The 16,588-nt window shown below is 48.5% G+C and overlaps 2 protein-coding genes across 16 annotated transcripts in view; one reads left to right on the top strand and one right to left on the bottom strand.

Annotated features, from left to right (window-relative positions):
* The window catches only part of LOC130147862 (high mobility group protein HMGI-C-like), a 20,242-nt gene extending 16,585 nt beyond the window's left edge, over positions 1 to 3,657 (top strand). For 4 of the 5 annotated variants that reach the window (XM_056335632.1, XM_056335631.1, XM_056335634.1 and 1 more), the window contains 2 exons: positions 870 to 955; positions 3,508 to 3,657. In XM_056335632.1, the coding sequence (XP_056191607.1) occupies positions 870 to 955; positions 3,508 to 3,637 (216 nt within the window). In that variant the 3' untranslated portion in view covers positions 3,638 to 3,657. Of the gene's footprint in view, positions 1 to 869 lie in introns of all 5 variants that reach the window. The other variant, XM_056335635.1, reaches the window with a different exon arrangement.
* Positions 1 to 16,588, bottom strand: part of C4H3orf18 (chromosome 4 C3orf18 homolog) — a 27,857-nt gene extending 11,269 nt beyond the window's left edge. The window contains exons 1-6 of one of the 11 annotated variants that reach the window (XR_008821406.1): positions 16,437 to 16,587; positions 12,386 to 12,776; positions 11,124 to 11,149; positions 9,368 to 9,497; positions 3,659 to 3,758; positions 897 to 2,020 (exon numbers count right to left, since the gene is read on the bottom strand). Coding sequence is in view for 10 of the 11 variants with exons in the window: in XM_056335621.1 (XP_056191596.1) it covers positions 5,828 to 5,953; positions 9,368 to 9,497; positions 11,124 to 11,149; positions 12,386 to 12,619 (516 nt within the window). In the remaining variant the exon portion in view is untranslated. Of the gene's footprint in view, positions 1 to 896; positions 2,021 to 3,658; positions 3,759 to 4,613; positions 8,404 to 9,367; positions 9,498 to 11,123; positions 11,150 to 12,385; positions 12,777 to 13,953; positions 15,579 to 16,436 lie in introns of those variants that run through there. The other 10 variants (XM_056335624.1, XM_056335629.1, XM_056335621.1 and 7 more) reach the window with 10 other exon arrangements.

The raw sequence follows: 16,588 nt of genomic DNA, 5'->3' as shown, positions 1-16,588 counted from the left end.
TCAGACTTTATTGTGTTGCTACATGCAAGTGCTGCCAATCACAGCTCAGTTGTTAAAGTTTTTGGTTTCTGGGCCAAGAAGCAATTGTCTTCTCTTCCAGGAGTACCACTACCAAATAAATGATTGATGAAGCTGATTCGTAGCCTCCTAAGCCACAAAAGCAGCCTGGGTTTGTTTCAGTAACTTTGTTTGGTGAATGAAGTATAGGTGTGAGAGGGAGTTTGCTTTACGGCTAAACTTCCAAGCCGCAGTCCAAAGCCAGAAGCAGCCTCCAGACCTTGCTCCTTGCCTGTCTTTCCTTCCCCATGTTCTCAGTACATCGAGAGAGCAGCTGCCAACTCCTTTGTCTTTGTTCCCTCTGCTGCCCCAATATCTCAGCTTTCCTGAAACCATGGGGTTAACCACAGATCAGAGCAAGCGTGTGTAGCCATAAACATTCCCCACTCTGAGGCATTTTTTAGACCTTCTGTGCATCTGCTTTCCTGATGTTTACGATGTTGGGTAAGGCACTTCTGGTACTCTGTGTCTCATGAGGATCCAGAGTTGCACTTGGAAATACATAACTGCTCACCGCAGAGGTTGATCATGTGTGTTTGCACAGCAGAAGCCAGAGGATTTCACGCAGACTGTAACTTCTGGGCTTTCACTAGCCTCCTGCTGAGGCTGGCTGCCAGGGAAACCAGTGGGTCAGTCTTTAGCCTGGAGCTGGCAAAAGAGCAATGGGAATGTTGCTGTGGAGACCTTTGTTGTTTGGAAGCAGATTCTTGCCACCTTTTAACCTTGCACTGACTCTGTAACGGGGCATTTGGGCAGCTTGGCTCCTGGACCCAGAGCTCTAACCCTCTCTCTCCCGTGATCTTTCCCTTTAGGCATCACTGGAAAAGACGGTTCCAGGCCCGGCAAAACTACTGGTCTTAGGAGATCTCTTGAGTAACATCCTTGCTGCAGCTCAGTAGTATGTCACCTGTTCATGTCTTGCTGAATCCAGAGGACTGGAAAGCAAACAGGATTTTTAATGTCATATTTCAAATTCTTTCTTTGTGATAGTTTTGGCCAAGCTTTCTCTCTGTTGTCTGTTGGCTTACCCCAAACATCCAAGCAGGGACTTAAGGGAAGAAATGGCAAATGCCTTGTCAGAGAGATGCTTTCCACGGTTTGTAGTACATCTTTTGTGAGGATATTGATCTTTCTTAAGAATACTTGGGTAACAGGGTGCCTTGCCCTGCCACAGACAGCAGTAGTTGAACAGAAGGCTAATGTTGACTCAGGAGTGCAGATACAGTGAAGGAAATCTATTTACACAGCTAATTGCTGAACTTATATGTCATATCACTTCTGGTAGATTGATGGAGTCCCAAGAGTTAAGTTTTGGTCAGTTGCCCACAGGAACTGCATCTGAGAGACAGTCTTTGAGTCCTTGACTATATGGGAAAGAAAACTTCCATGGCATTTCCAGCTTACTTAATAATGCTGTTGCTCCAGTGGTCCGTAGCTTGGATGGTTTAGAGGAAAGTTCACACCCTGATGTCTTGGGGATCGGTTCAGAAACTTTTATCCTAGCATTATCAGCTTAGGGCCATCCCCTATAACCAGCTCCTGGCCTGGTGGCCCTCCCCTGAATTTGATAGCAACTCTGAGTGCACAATGTTTACAAGCTTAGTCACAGCCACTGGATTTCATCACTTCAAAGGACCGTCTGACAAAGGTTGCTTCCTTTCAGAGCCCCAGGATTCAATTTAAATTAGTTGGTACTTTTAGTTCACAGTGTGTGTATGTGAGGTCCTCTAGTGTTGCAGTTATGCAAACAAAAGCTTGCTGATACAGTCTAGTTTTGGGAGACAGCAGTAGCCAGTTGGTCAGAGATTGTCACTGCCTGCTCTGTCTCGCATTGTATTGCAGATTTGTGCTTTGTGTCACAGCTGACCTTGCTAAATTCTGAAGAATTGAGGGTATTTCCAATATCCAGTTGTAAACAGTGAAATTCTAGTGGTATTTTCCATCTCGTGGATGCTCTGCCTGCCTATTAAAGGGACAAAGTGGGTATTTCAATTATCTTTGACAAGATGTAAAATTGGCTAGCTTTACAGTGTTAAATATTTAAACAGAACATAATTGGCTTTAAATTTATGGCAGTGCATAGCAGAAACCCATGAAATGGTAGTATATATTGAGCTCATTTATTATCCTTTCATCAGAGGTTTGTTCCCTTAGCAGGTATTTGTTTAACATGAGAAAATGTATGCAGAATTAAGAGGAAAGGCTGATTGGAGAGAGATAATAGGAGAAAAAATATTTCTTCCTTCTAGGCCATTTTGTCCAGTCCACTCAGTTTAGCAGCGATCAGTCCTGATCCTGTTTATTCTATATCTTGTCTGGTTTGCCCCAACAGTATTTTCTTGTGTATGGAGTTTGGTGGTCTCAGTAGAAAACTGCATCACAGATAACCTTTGTGCCTCCCCTACCACATATCAGATACAACAAGGATTAAAAGGATTAGATAACAGGGACAGACATAAATCTTACGCTTTAGGATGAGGTGTGCTGCCAGGTATGGGAAGAGTTTGATCCCCTGCTCCTGCTCTGTGGATAAATCCAGGTGGGCACAAATCTATAACTGTTGATGGTTACATGAGAAGATCAAACTGGATTTCCTCTGAATTCAGGTTAGGGAGCTGCTCTTCTTCCATGGACATGCAAGTTCAGCTGCAGGTCATGTCTGCATTTAAAGTCCGCTCCAGTTGCAGACCAAGATATTTTTACCTGCTTCTTTTAGCCGATTTTCAGGCAAATTGGCAGGTTTAGTACTCTGCTTGCAAGGCTGTAAGGCCTATTTACTTAACCCCTATTACCTGAGAGTAATAGCTGTTACAACGTGAGACTGGAACTTCAGCTTCCTCTAAATGGATTAGGGATTGCATCTGTAAGACTCAGGCTTTTCTTATGACATCAGTCAAACCTTTCTCAGCTGGTGGCATGGACTAGGGATGGAAACCGTCTCAGCTAGATACTAAACCCATTTGCTTTAGGTCAGCAGTATTCCCCTAGGACATGCATACAAAATGCTTCTCTTAAAAAAAAAAAAAAAAGAAAAAAACAATCTGGTCTTTGCTACCTCTTAATACTCCATTGGGAAGCCACAGTAGAAAACATGTCTCCATACAAATGTAAGTGTTCAAGGAACAAGCAGAATTCCACACTATTAGGAGGTACTCTGAGTAGCTAAAATCCCAGTCCATAGCTTCAGCTTCCATGTTTACACAGAGACTTGGAATGAAAGCCAATGCCTATTAAAGGTGGGCAGGATTCTAGCCATCCTCAGAGAGCTAGGATCTCATGCTGGATTACATGGATTTTCTTTTTTTGAAATGATAACCAATTTTTAATTCCCATATAGTTAGTTACCTTTTCTACGTAGCCAAATCCTATGTCTAAGCAAATTCATTTCAAGTGTTTTTAAGTTCAAGACAGTTTTGGTCTGACTCAGTCAAAAATAGGAATTCATTACAGTTGGATTCAAAACACAGGAGCTGAAGAAGGTTTCTTATCTAGCAAAGTTTGGAAGATTCTCATAAACCGTTTTGGTGAAGGCATGAAGAGCGTTGGCAACTTGCAAATTAGCCTTGAAGTTTGTTTTTAATAAAGGTATAAAACATAGTACCTTAGGCTTCTGCTTTGCCTCTTCCATGTGCAACAACCTCAGCACACATGTATAGGACCAGACAAGGTCAGATTCTTTATCTGAATTGGAGTTTTGGGCCCTATAAAACATGATTTGGTCATTCAGGAGCTACAGACCTATGTGAAAACAAGGAATAATGAATGTGAGGAATCGCACACGGAGGAAAACAGATAGGCCCTTAAAACCCAATGTTGATACCTAATTCCATCCTCTTGTAGATCTTACAGTACCTCATAACTGGCTGGATTGGAACACAAGCCAGTTCTGCTTCATGTGTACGTCCAGAAGTCTCCACAGCAGTCAGTTTATGCCCCACATTGTTCTGAGTGCCATACAACTATTTAGCTTTTCATACAATTAGTTTTGTTCCTGTGCATAACCTCTTCAGTTAATCTGACACCTTTCTTAACTAGTCCCAAGTTTTGGGTCTGTGGGCCAGAAGGTGAGGCAGAAAACAAATCTCAAATACAGCAACAGTTTCACCAGGGAGCTACTAATGCTGCTGCCCACAATGTCCACCCCAGTGTGGGCAGGCTATTGAGGACAGAGCTGCAGGTGATCTGATGAACCCCTAGTTCGTCCAGGAATTAAGTTGATTAAAGCATAATATGGCAAACAGACAATCTGGCATTTGTCTTTATGCAATCTAGATGCCTAGGGTCTGTTAGGCTGGAAGATCCTGCCTTCCTGGCTTCTCCACCAAGCACCAGGGTTTCCTGGACAGGTCTGAGTTTCCATGCTGTGGAACACTAAACCTTGACACACACATACTCCCCTGCCCCGAGTTTGTCCTTCCAAGTTTCTCACACTTACTTCAGTCTTTGAAAAAGTAAGGGAATTCAGTACACCTGAATTAACAACAGGTATTGAGGATACACTCCAGCAGTTTTCTGTGGAAAACACGAATGGTAAGGAGGGAAAAAGACAACCACACTAGATTTCATGTAAATAGTTTAATTATATTTCAATGCTTAAAACACAGAAACACTTGAATTAAATTACATTATAATGCTTCTGCTAAACTGTACATATACTTCCAAGACCTGTGAGAGGAGGTGCTATTGAACTAAAAGAATACTCCAGTGCAAGCCCAGCAAATACCCGTAATATTCTTTTAGTATTTTATCTGTACTTCTTTAATATAAGGGCAGTCATCACAGGACAAAGCCTACTGTTACAGGAGGAATGGTTAAAGAGAATTCCTCTGTAACTGAGTTTGTTATACAAGATATAGCTCTGCATCAAAGTGGAACAAGGTGCATGTTTTTGCACCTGAGCTGGCAGCTGCACTGCTTGGCAGCTGCATGCACAGCACGTGGAGGTGGGTAATGAGCACAAAGTAGGTTGTTGGTCTGAGGAATCAGCTCAGCTTACACTTGCCTTTTATCTAGTTTAAAACAACAAATGAAGTTACAATCCTAAGCGTTCCAGGGGAAATGCTGTGATTTAGGACAGCCACACACGCCTGCTGCCGCTTGCATCCCTGTCTGGCTGCAGAGCGTGGGAGTGTGATAGGCAGTGGCGTGGCAGCTGCTGAAGGGAGAAATCTGATGTCTTTGTAGCTGGCTGCCCTCAGTGAGCATTTGGAGGAGATGCTTAAGTATGCATGTGGGGGGTGGGGTGGGTGATGTGTCTGCCTCTCAGCTGGTCACAGAGACATAACCTCTGGGAAGACCCACAGATAGCGTCCAAATCCTAAGGACCTTATTGTGTATTTGTACCCATGCACCTTCCTTCCAACTGTACCCCTGGAGTGCAAACACCAGCAGCAACCAACAGCCTGGGAGTAACTCCTGCCAGATCCCCTGGGTATGGAGGATGGGCTGTTTTCCACAGATGATGACACTCCCGGTCCTAATACACTCCCAGAACTCCCTGGTTTTTAAAAGAAAGAGGGATACTGTAAAATTAAAGCAACTTAGCCTTGCAAAAGTGCCAGGAGGGAAGCTGTGTCAGTGAAGAAGGGCTGGTAAGAAACTGTGTGATCAGTGACACATGCCCAGGAAAGAGTCTACATTTAATGAAGGGGGGTGGGTGGTGGGGAGGGAGGAAGATCACAGTGGAGAAAAAAGAAGAAAAATAAAAAGATTTGGGAGAACAAAAAACGCCAGGCCCAAACTTGCCACAAAGCCCATGATACCTGAATTGCTACTCAGTGCAATGGTCTCCTTGCATAAAGCCTACCTTTAGATATGTGTTCAAATTTTGGCTTGCCTTGATTCCGTTTTGACCGGTGCTGTGGATGGAATATGATCCAACTGACAAATGCATATACTGCAAAAAAATATCAGGTGATCAATGCACGGCTGGGCACTGATGCTTGCATGCAGGCTCTGCTGCTGGCCCCTGGCCACTGTGCTGGCCTGCAGCACTCGGGGCTGGTGGCCACTGAAAGGCTCTGCCGTGGGCAGCCCCCATGCCGCACAGCCAAGGTGGCCAGAGACCCCTTTGCTCTCTCTCCCTCCTGCAGCCCTGAAGAACGCACAGGCAGAGATGCTTCAGGGTTACAGGGCAACTCCTGGCTTACTTGTCTAGTTCTGCCCTCCCTGCATTAGCAGGTAACACGAGCAGAAGCTAACACAGAGCTGGGGGTTCCTTCAGCAGGAAGAAGAGGAAGCTCTGACTGCAGGTCCTGGCAGGAAAGGAAGTACGAACCAGCTGTTCAGTCACCTCTGTGGGCAGACATGGGGCTGTTGTAATGATCCTGAGCCAATACATGTTTTTCCTTATTTAAAAGAAAATATTTCAAGGGTTAATCTTTTTTTCTGGATAATATTCTGCACTGTAGAAACTTCCCTGAGCCAGAACAGGAGGAGGGATACATAGTGTCAGAAGCCCAGTTCTACTTGACTCCTCTCTGTGGCTCAAGCACCGTTATTCCTAGCGCAGCAGCAGGGAGTCACATCGCCAAACATTGACACCTCCTGTCTCTAGCTGTGTGAATTCCCTGCTGTGTATACAGCAGCCCTCATTTGGGATATTCAGCCACTTGCTCAGTTAAGATGTAATCAGCCAGATGTTCACCATTTCACTTTTTAAAGCTGGTGAACTCCCCATGCTTCAACGTCATCCCAGACACACATTTCTCAGCAGCCTACGTGCCACAAGGGGGATAAGCTCATGGTGTTTTTTCCCTGCCACGTCCCAGATTACCACTCAGCTAGGGGAGTCTGCTCTCCTTACTCAAAGGGGCTTTGCCACGAGTCACACCTCCAGGACCAGCCAAAGATGCGGTCACTGTGCAGAGAGGCTCATTCATCCCTTTTTTGGGGGACTGGTGGCACAAAGCCAGTGGGGAAGCTCTCTGAAACACGCACCTCTCCTTCCCTGACCCAGAGAGCATGCACATGTGCTCTGACAAGTTAATCTACAACAAAGCAGGCACTGTTCCTAAGCACGCAGCTCTGTAAATGATAGCAGTCAGCGCCAGCCCAGAAACTGGAGCTCAGGACCTTTTAGTGGTAACAGACGCGCCAAAAAATCACCACTGCCATCACAAAGGGTTTGCTTCCCAAAGTGGTGACAGTTCCCAGTGCTTGTGCCCTTTTGTAACACAAACCAATGGAGTGACCAGCTGGGCTCAGTGGATCGGCCGTGCTTGCGGGAAGTCACTGGTTTGTTGGCTTCATCCTCCCCAGTCTCAGCATGATCCCAGAGCAGGGGCAGGTATTGTTCATGCATTGATGGCATTGGCAACGTCTGTGAACACAAGACGGCTGGGTCTCTGGAGGGCTCCTTGACTTGTCAGCAGAATCTGCATTGAAGCAGTGAAAGATGAGACCCAGCAAGTCTGCCTTTGCTCAGGTGTGTGTGCTTGGCACAGACTGCACAGTACTGTAACTAGACTCTGCCCCTGATGGAAGGGGAGGCTGGCTGACCAATGTGGCATTAACAAGGCTGTGTCAGAAAAATACCAACAGGCCAGAGAGTACGTCAGCCCATCCATGCCGGTTTAAAATTCCAACATCGTTGGACTACTGGGTCTCACTATTTATATATACAAGGCAGCACGAAAAGACTTTTCATCAAGAAGGCCTGGAAACGTGCCACAGACTGAACTTTAGCTGTTGTTTATAGACTCTCCCACTCTTACTATGTTAAGCTTTTAAGCTTGTGTACTTTCCAAGCAGAGATATCTGTGCATTAGCAAGCTCTGGAGGGATCTGAGGTATCCTGCTGGCCAGTCCCTACATAGGATCTGCTTTTACTGTGCTAAGTTTAACTCTGGCCTTGTCATTTCCCCCTTTTACTACCTGAAGGGAGTCCTCTGTGTGCACTAACAGAAGGACCTGATGTTTTCCCAGTATGCGCTACTTTGAGGACAAGATCCTTTGCTTTTATACAACAGTATTCCTTGCTGTACCAAACCACTGTATGGAATATGTTGACTATCTTTCATATTTCAAGACACACATCTCCTTTGAGCTCTTTAGCAGCTTGGGAAGCATATCTCAAGGTAAATATTTTATAATTACAGTTGTATTTATTATTTCCTCTTTTCCTTTCTCCCACACCAAGCTTGCTACCGATAGCTGAAGGTGTGAAGTGTGTGGAAACTGAGAATTGCTCCTGGAACTGGAAAAGCAAGGGAAGACACAGGCAACACAGAGCAGCTGGAGAGGAATTCAGGAAAGGAGAGATGCTTACTCTAAGGGGAGGCTGCATCACTGGCTAAGAGACATACCTTTTCCAACCATCCCTGCTGGCTCTGTCTTTCAGAAAGGCTTTTTGTGTGGTTGTGGCGGTGACAAAGGAAACAGAAAACACTGTGAAGGTGGCTGCAAACGATGGTGAGAAGCCCTTCTTCCCTGTTTCTCCTACCTCTTGAAGATGGGGGAAGGAGATGTCCAGATGGGTCTTTGACAAAAGACTTATTAACCAAAAACAACTGGCCAAGCTATCAGGCTCTTTCCTAACTCACAAGTAGCAAGTCAGTGGTCTCTGAGGACCCTGTCATTTTGCAGCATACTGCATGCTTTTGAACACTTGGGAGGGGTCAAAGCAAAGCTGCCTTCCCCTCTCCCCAAATTCAAATGGAGAACTCTCCTCCCTTTTCTCTTTCTGAGCCACACTGCTCTGTGCCCAGCAGGGTTGGCCTGGAGGTGCTGGTGAGAAGACCAGATGTGCCATGCCACAACAACGTGCAGGCTTTCTGCTTGCGTTCTTCAGGGCTCGCAGCACAGTAAGCTGTTACTACAGGCTTTCCCTCAGCAAGGCCTTGTTCCATACTTAAGTCCTTGGGCAAAGCAGGGATACCTTAAAACTGGGTGGAAATTACTTGCTTTTCAGGGCCAGGGCAAAGGAGCCTCAGTGCCTTGTAGGCACTGAAGCCCATCTCCCAGAAAACGGCATTCATCATCCTACTGCTCCCTTGTGGTGCCCTGGGCAGTAAACTGTAGTAAACTTGCCCTTAATTACTGAAGTTGTTCTTTTCTCTCTCCTAGTTGAGCAGAGCCAGTGCTTTGCCTCCTCAGGCTCTTTGTCCTACTTGCCTGACTCTTCAGTCCATCCTAAGCACTCCAGAATGCTCAACCCCTGTATCTCCAGGGCTGGCAGAGATGGGCAAAGTCCTCCTGAAGTCTGACATGGTTTACTTACTCTACAATCCTACAATGTTTTGACTCTGTAACAAAAACAGTGCAGGTGCCAGTGGTTGTAGTAACAGACTCACTGGTCCCTGATGCCTACCTTGTTCTGCGATGCCTGGGAAGATGCTGCATCTCGCCCGTGTTCCAGCAGCTCCTGCTCCAGTTCATCCTGTTCCTCAGTGGGATCAAAGTTGTACATGGGCATGAGCTGGTGCCGTAACTTCTCCAACCTGCCCATGGGAGGGAAGAGAAAGGGTTGGCTGAGGAGGACAGGTGCTCAGGCTGCCTTCCCCACCTCACTGCTGAGGCTATCTGCAGCCTATTTCTCCTCCTGTGCAGGGATTCTGCTCATATTGCTCTTGCTGGATAAGGATTATGTCCTGTCCCACAGAGATGAGGATAAGAACCTACTACACATAGCTGGCAGTAGTGGAAGATACCCAGAGTGCAGTTACAGGGATTAATTGCCATCACTAATCTATGTTAGCAGGCATTATGAATAGAGGAATCAGACAGGGATTTAAGTTCCTGCAGACCTTAAAATACCAAGCTTTATGTGGTGGGACAAAAGAGATGGTGGAACATACTGGCTAGGCATTTTGTGACCTCCCCTTCCTTCTATACACAACAGCCTGTCCTGCGACGTCACACCATGTCTGCCAGCAAAAGTCCACTTCTAGCTCCAGTGGTCTAAGAGCAGTACTTTAACTCTGGGGTTGAAGTACATAAAAATAGAAAATAATAAATAGAAAACAGGAAAGAGAGTTTCTCATAGGAGGTTGATGCCTGTGGACAGACTGTTCTTACTCTTCTATCATTGCTCCAAGTGACAGAGCTATAAAGTACTACCCCAGTGGGTCTCCCTAACTACTGGGCAGCTCAGAGGTGGAGGACGGATGGGTGGGCATGCTCTTGTGAAAACACTAAGCCCTGCCTTAGGCTGTAGCTGAGTTTTGGGCGGTGGGGCAGGGAAACACACAAGCAGTTACTGGCAGTGTCACCACAAATATCTATTTTGGCAATTGTTAGGATGACACATTCCCTCCCTGCTTCTACACAGGTTTGCCAACACAACCATTATCTCCAGCAGCACTATGTTAATAGGCCAAGCATTAGCTGCTACTATGGCAGTACCCAGATCTGGGATTCAGGGTCTGGCTTGGAAATTTTACAGTGGGCAGCAGCACTTCTTCAAAGCCCATGGCCATGCCAGGCCTGCCACAAGGTCAGGCAGGGGGGAGGTACCACATCTAATGGATCTTCACCAGCCTCTGCTGTCAGAAACAGAAGAATCAAGATGTGTGTCTCCCTGCATGCTGCTCTCCTCTCTATTTTCAGCAAGCTTAACAAGGAAATTAACACTAAGGCTAGAAGGCTGCATCTCTGCACTATGCTACTGCCAGTTGCTGTGACTGCAGCTAAAGAGGCCTTCAGCCTTGCAAGGCCAGTGTCATTGGCCCAGGGTCTTGGAAAACGGGGATCTGGGAATGGCTGAAATGTGAGATCCACACCTCTCATGCAAAGGTTCCCAGCTTCTTTACACGCTCATAACACTCTCCTCTGTTTTAGCGTATCTCACAGATGAAGCATGAAGAGTTTGCAGGCTAACCTCCTGCTCAACCATGTTTTCCTTGCCAAAGCTGTGCGGGAGCCTCTGAAGCTCTGATGTTTGAAGGTGGCCCAGTATTAGGAGTGCAGTGTCCCTACCCCTGCCTCATTCACACACAGCTGAATCCCTGTAGGTTTGTTCTCAGACAGCCATCCCTCACACTCTCCCCATCTTCCTGTCTCCTTCCTAGTTCTCTCTGCATTTTGAAGTACTGAGCTTCCTTCAGCCAGCAATAGACGTTACTTACCTCTTCCTCTTCCTGATATACAGAACCTGAGGGAGAAAGAAAACCATCATTATAACAGTCACAGTAGGATGGGGAACAGCTGAGAAGAGAAATTTTGGGCACAGGGCACAGAGAAAGGAGGTGTAGCAAGTCTGGTGTCACTGCACACCAAAGCAGGGGGAAGGGAGAAGTGGCAACCAAAAATGAATTTTCATGTGCATCAGTGTAAGCTTGGTAGCACATCATGTCTGACACTTACGTGCTCGAGTGGCGTGTTATTAGGCGTGTTAGTAGTAGTAAGAGTATTAGGTGTATTATTACTAGGTGTAGTTCAGCACATTTCTGGTGGCTGCAGGACATGTGTGGCAATTTAAGAGTGGATGAAGAACCTTTCATCATCTGTAGATTTCCTACAGCATGGAAGTGCTGTTACCCCCTCCCCAGTATAAAGGGAAGAAGCAAAGAGGGCATGCTCAGTGACTTGCCTCATGTCAGCCAGTAAGAGTGGCTGTGCTGGGAAGGAAGTGAGGCTTTTGGCCTCCAGAGCCTTGTTCTGAGAACTACGAACGCTGGGTGTTGCTCTTGGGAACTTAGGACCGTTTCCAGGATAATGTTTCCAGGTTCTCTTAGGGGCTTTTGGAAAAACTCCTCCTCGGGTCTGCAATGCAATTTTGCAGTAGTCCCTTTCTGTAGGCTCCTCTGATGGTTGTATTAGTGAAGCCCTTCCTCATATGAGGAATGGGAGCTTGCTGCTACCTTCTGTTCTCTGTTGGCAGGTAAATGATCTGGTTACATATCAGAAGAAGAACTGCAGCACTTGCATTGCCTGTGTCAAGCCCAGAACTACAGTTTCTGAAAGCTGCTGCCTACAGCATTAACAGCAAGGTTAGTTATGCAGGAAAATCTCAAGTACTTTGCTGATATCCAGCAAGCAGAACCTTGGGAATGCAGTCCAGAATGAGTCCAGCTAAAATGGATTCAGGCCGCTTTAATTCAAAAATTCAAATGTCCACAGGGGAGATTAATGTGGTTTCAACAGTCTGCTTTAAAACTTGAATTTGGATGAACTTTCTTGCAGGGCCCCTGTGTTGACAAGGTTTAAATCAATGCAGCTGTTCCACTTAACAAGTCAGAACAGAATCTGCTTTGCATTCTTTTAACCAAACTTCCTACTGCTATTAAAAATAAATACTGATACCACATATGGCTTCCATCAGTCCTAGAGCCCCTTTGCCACCCTCCATCCTCAACAGAGAGAGAAATATTTAGCAGGCCTCTCTTACCATAGCTACAGCCAACCCAATCACGGTAATGATCCCAAAGGACAGCAGCATTGTGCTCATGCCGGGTCCGGTGCTAGCCACGTCTGGGATTTTGGTGCTGTTGAAACTGGTAGTCTCAGGGCTTATGGTAGCTGTTTCTGGTACAGTCACATCCAGAGTTGTGCCTGTGCCTGGCTTGGCTGTGGTGGTGCTGCTGTGATACACATCATGTATAGAGGGTGAGCTGTAACTCATCCTGCCAGCTCTTGGTAGCTCCTTTCACCAACCTGTTGTCCTCACCCATCAGCTACATAAGTAGAAAGCTGCCCTTCGTATCAAGGACCCTCATGTGAGACCTCCTGTAGCATCATCACTGATGATTTTTCTTCATAGGAACCACACTTGTTTCAGCCTAGGAAAGAATGAGAACAAATGAACAGTGCAGAGCTCTTAAGAGACAGGCACAACCTTTTCCAAAGTTTCCTGATTCACTGGTACAGCTTTTGAGAACAGCTCACAGATGCCCACTCAAAATAAGAAAAAGATTTTTCAGGGGTACTGAGAGCCCCCAGAGTCATGCCCGATCCATTTGAAATCAGTGATACACTCTCCCCTTGCTGCTTCAGCTCTGCCTCCTTGCAGGCACTTGGCAGACCGATGTGGGGACAGCCTCAGAACCCCTGCCTTTGTTCTGCTTCAGGCTGAGGCAGGCGGCCTCTATCTGCAGATACAGCATTTTCCTGCTTCTGTCTCGTTTTTCATTTTTGGAAAGTTACATGGATACCCTTATCAGTGGGAACACGTCCAATAAAACAACACTCAGCCATGAGGCATCCATATCTCAGAATGTTATTGAATCTGAAGTTGGACTTCCCTGTTGTGGTAGTCACTGGTCTATCCAGTCACTGCACTCTCCGTTGCCCCACATTCCTTCATCCCATGCACCCCGGAAAGGCACTTCCTTACACTGGTCCCCCATCTGCTACTACAGACAGTGAGTATTTTTCAAGTCCCTCATGAAAGCACACACTCAAGCTTAGTCATGCACTGCTGATTATCAATATTAATTTTTAAATTAGTCCAATTTTGTATGAGTTGTGAAATTTGATACATCTATTCATGCTGAAAACATGAAAGGCTTAATTGCTTCATGCTTCTATTGCGCAAATCATCAGGAGTTGCAAAACACCATGGGATGATCCTATGGGAAGCATTTGCACAACTGTGTTTATAAAATCACTGCCTATAACGTTAGTTCAGCAACTCTTTCTGCGAAAATGCAGCTACCTCTGGACCAGAGCAATGACAACCCCAAGAACTACTGTAGCAGTCCTCTGATAATTCCTCAGCAGTTTAGCAGATATAACATGTCTGGACTAGAATGCAGCAGGGGGACAGGGGTTAATGAGCTCTGAATGGAAAAGATGTGTCTGCAAAGAGAAATGAGCCATTGTTCTGCTCCACTCTGTTCTGTTCTAGGCAAGGTTACTGTGCAGCTCCCATTACTGTGATGCCTTACTGCTGTCCATAACTGCATTAAGCAGCATGATTAACATCTGTCACTAACAACCGAGGCAGAGAAACCATACCAGATGAACAGTACCAGGCTGCTCTGTGGTCAGTCCGCAGCTGGAGTAGCCACCTCGACTCAGACAGCACTTGTCCTGCATCTCCCTGAGCAGGTACGTTTCTCAGCACACATGCAGGATCTGTCTCACAGCTCCCTGTGAGCAACTTTGTGAAGCACGAGTTGCTGGGGGATTTTGAAGTGCCTGGGAGACTGTGTGAGCTGTCAAACTCCCGTGAGTTTCTAGAGGAACGTGAAGATGGCAGTTCCGGTCAGGTCCCACCTAACACCATGCTGAGACACAAGTTCATTGCAGCCTTCACTGACCACCAAACTGTGCACGCCTAGTTTAAACCATGTGGCACCTGGATTTCCCCAGCCATTGCTGACCACACTGGAGCTCAAGTGTAGTGGACACTAGGGCACAAAGATGGCAAATTTGAAATCTGAGTGCCACAATAGCAGCAGCAGCAGCTACAGCCCAGCAGGGAAAAGGAAGGAACTGTTGAGCAGGTACTGGGCAGACCAAGCAGCTGCCCAGAGAGAATCACTGACTGTGCTGTTCAGGGAAACTCTCAATGATGATAATTCACATTTTTTTTAAAAGCCACCATCAAGGAAACAAAAAGTGGAAAAAGAGCCTAAGTGAAAGGAGTGAAGCAGGCCCAAGGGCTTTGCAAAGTACGGCTTGTGATCTCGAACAGCTCCTGAATTTTGGAAACAAAATGGGTTATGCCTTCACCTCAATATGGTGGTCAGCTTTGGAAAACCACTGGAACTTGGATGGTGAAGCTGATACCAAGCCTTTGGGAAAGAACCCTTTTGTATGGACCACACGCTGTGCTGCTATGCACTGGCTAGTTTAAAATTAGCCAGCTGAAAATCTGGTCTGGTGGGAACAGAGGCTCTTGTTCATGCTTTCAGGGTCCTGTCTATGCTGAAGGATTCCCAAGCCCAGAGACCTAGCTCTAAAAGCAGTCATGTATGAAAGGTTTCTGACATGGCTTAGACAACCTCCAGGTCCAGGTCCAAATGAGGGTATTGCTGTTCCCAAGCCCCTTCTGGTCTAGGTTGCAGAGGGGCAGATGGGGAGGCTGACTGCAATTATGGCTCAGGGCCCACAGCTTACAATGGTAGAGCCAGGGGCAGATGATGATGATGATCTTTCCCACCACTTTCCCAGTTGTCATCCTGGTGCTGGAAGTTTGATCTGCAGGCTGGGTACACTCCAAGTCTCTGATGGCTGCTCTAGGGCCAGGGACAGCTACTACCTATTGCTGGTGGGTTTCAGCATAGTCCATGCACAAATAGAACAGAAGAGGAACCAGATCCTCAACTGCTGCGAGCTGGCATTCTTCCATTGCCTGCACCAACAGAGCTTCTCACACAGCCAGGACCGCTCTGTGCTGGGCTCTGCTGGGTCTGGGAATAAGGAGAGCACATTTGATTCTCCCCTACGACAGCATTTCCAAACTGGTTTCTGATAGATGCTGTGGTGGCCAGCACCTCTGAGATGCAGAACATCATGTCGGGCAGTAGCCTGAGGCTGCTGGCTTTTTGAGTCTTGGGTTTAACGCTGCAGCTTCCTCTTGGGTATGACAGGAATAGAGGTTTGTGTCACGGGGATGAAGATGGGTCGCGGGGTCTCTGGATGAAGAAGGCAAATAACAACTAGTATTTTTTCTGCTTTACTTCACAAAGATGAAGTGTCTCCAGCCATTCCACAAGGCAGGCGGCACAGGGCTGCTGTCGCCTATGGGATCTGGCTTCCCGCTGCGAGCGGGAACCGGGGGCTTCTCCCCCCCGCTCCAGGGCCCAGCGGGCTGGGGCAGCCCCGGGCTGGGGGAGTCGCCCAGCCACCTGTGCCCGCTGTCCCGGAGCGCCTCGTCTGCCACCCTCCTGCTGCCGCCGCCGTGCCACGGCCCCGTCCCGCCCGGGCACCAGCGCGGGGCGCTCCCCGGGCGCGCCACCGCTCCTCCGGCTGCGCACCGGCCGCCCCGCGCCCGCGGCCTTCCCGGGCAGAGTGGGCCCGCAGCGGCGGGGCGCGCCGTCCCTGCGGGAGGCCGCACGTTCGCCGTCCCGGGGAGCCGCTTCCAGGCGGGTAACGGGTTGCGCGGCCCCTCCCGCTCCGACACGCTCCGCCGGCGGCGTGGGAGCGGTCCCGGGGCTGGCAGCCGACTCCCACCGCTCGCTCCGCTCCGCCCGCAGCGCTGCGCCGCGCCTCGCCCGGCCGGGCTGGGCGGGCCTCGCCGGGGCGGCAGGCACAGAGACGGGGCCGGGTACAGCGCGGCGCGCGGCCGCCGCCCGCCGCCCGCCCTTCCCCGTCACCGACAGGCCGCGGCAGCCCTCGCCTGCGCCCGCAGCCCGGCGGGACAGGACGGCCAGAGACCCCCGATGGCCCAGCCCGCCGCCGCCGCGCCCCTCCCCGGAGGCAGCCGCGTTTCAGCGCCGCGCCCCACCCGCCGGGGCGGCTAGTGCTCCCGGCTCTCCGGGGCCGGCACTTACTGAGCGCTCCCCGCTGAGGCGTCCGGGTCCCCCCGGAGCGCCGCTGGCGGTGGGGCCGGCGGGGGGCCGCGCTGCCCGCGGGGGGCAGGCCGGGCCGCGCCGGGCCGCTCAGCTCCGCCACACCGCCGCTCGGCCGCCCGCCCCGCCCCGCC

Source organism: Falco biarmicus, chromosome 4, assembly GCF_023638135.1.
Source record: "Falco biarmicus isolate bFalBia1 chromosome 4, bFalBia1.pri, whole genome shotgun sequence".
NCBI lineage: Eukaryota > Metazoa > Chordata > Aves > Falconiformes > Falconidae > Falco > Falco biarmicus.
The sequence above is the reverse complement of the archived record's forward strand: the minus strand, read 5'-3'. Positions and strand labels throughout refer to the sequence as shown.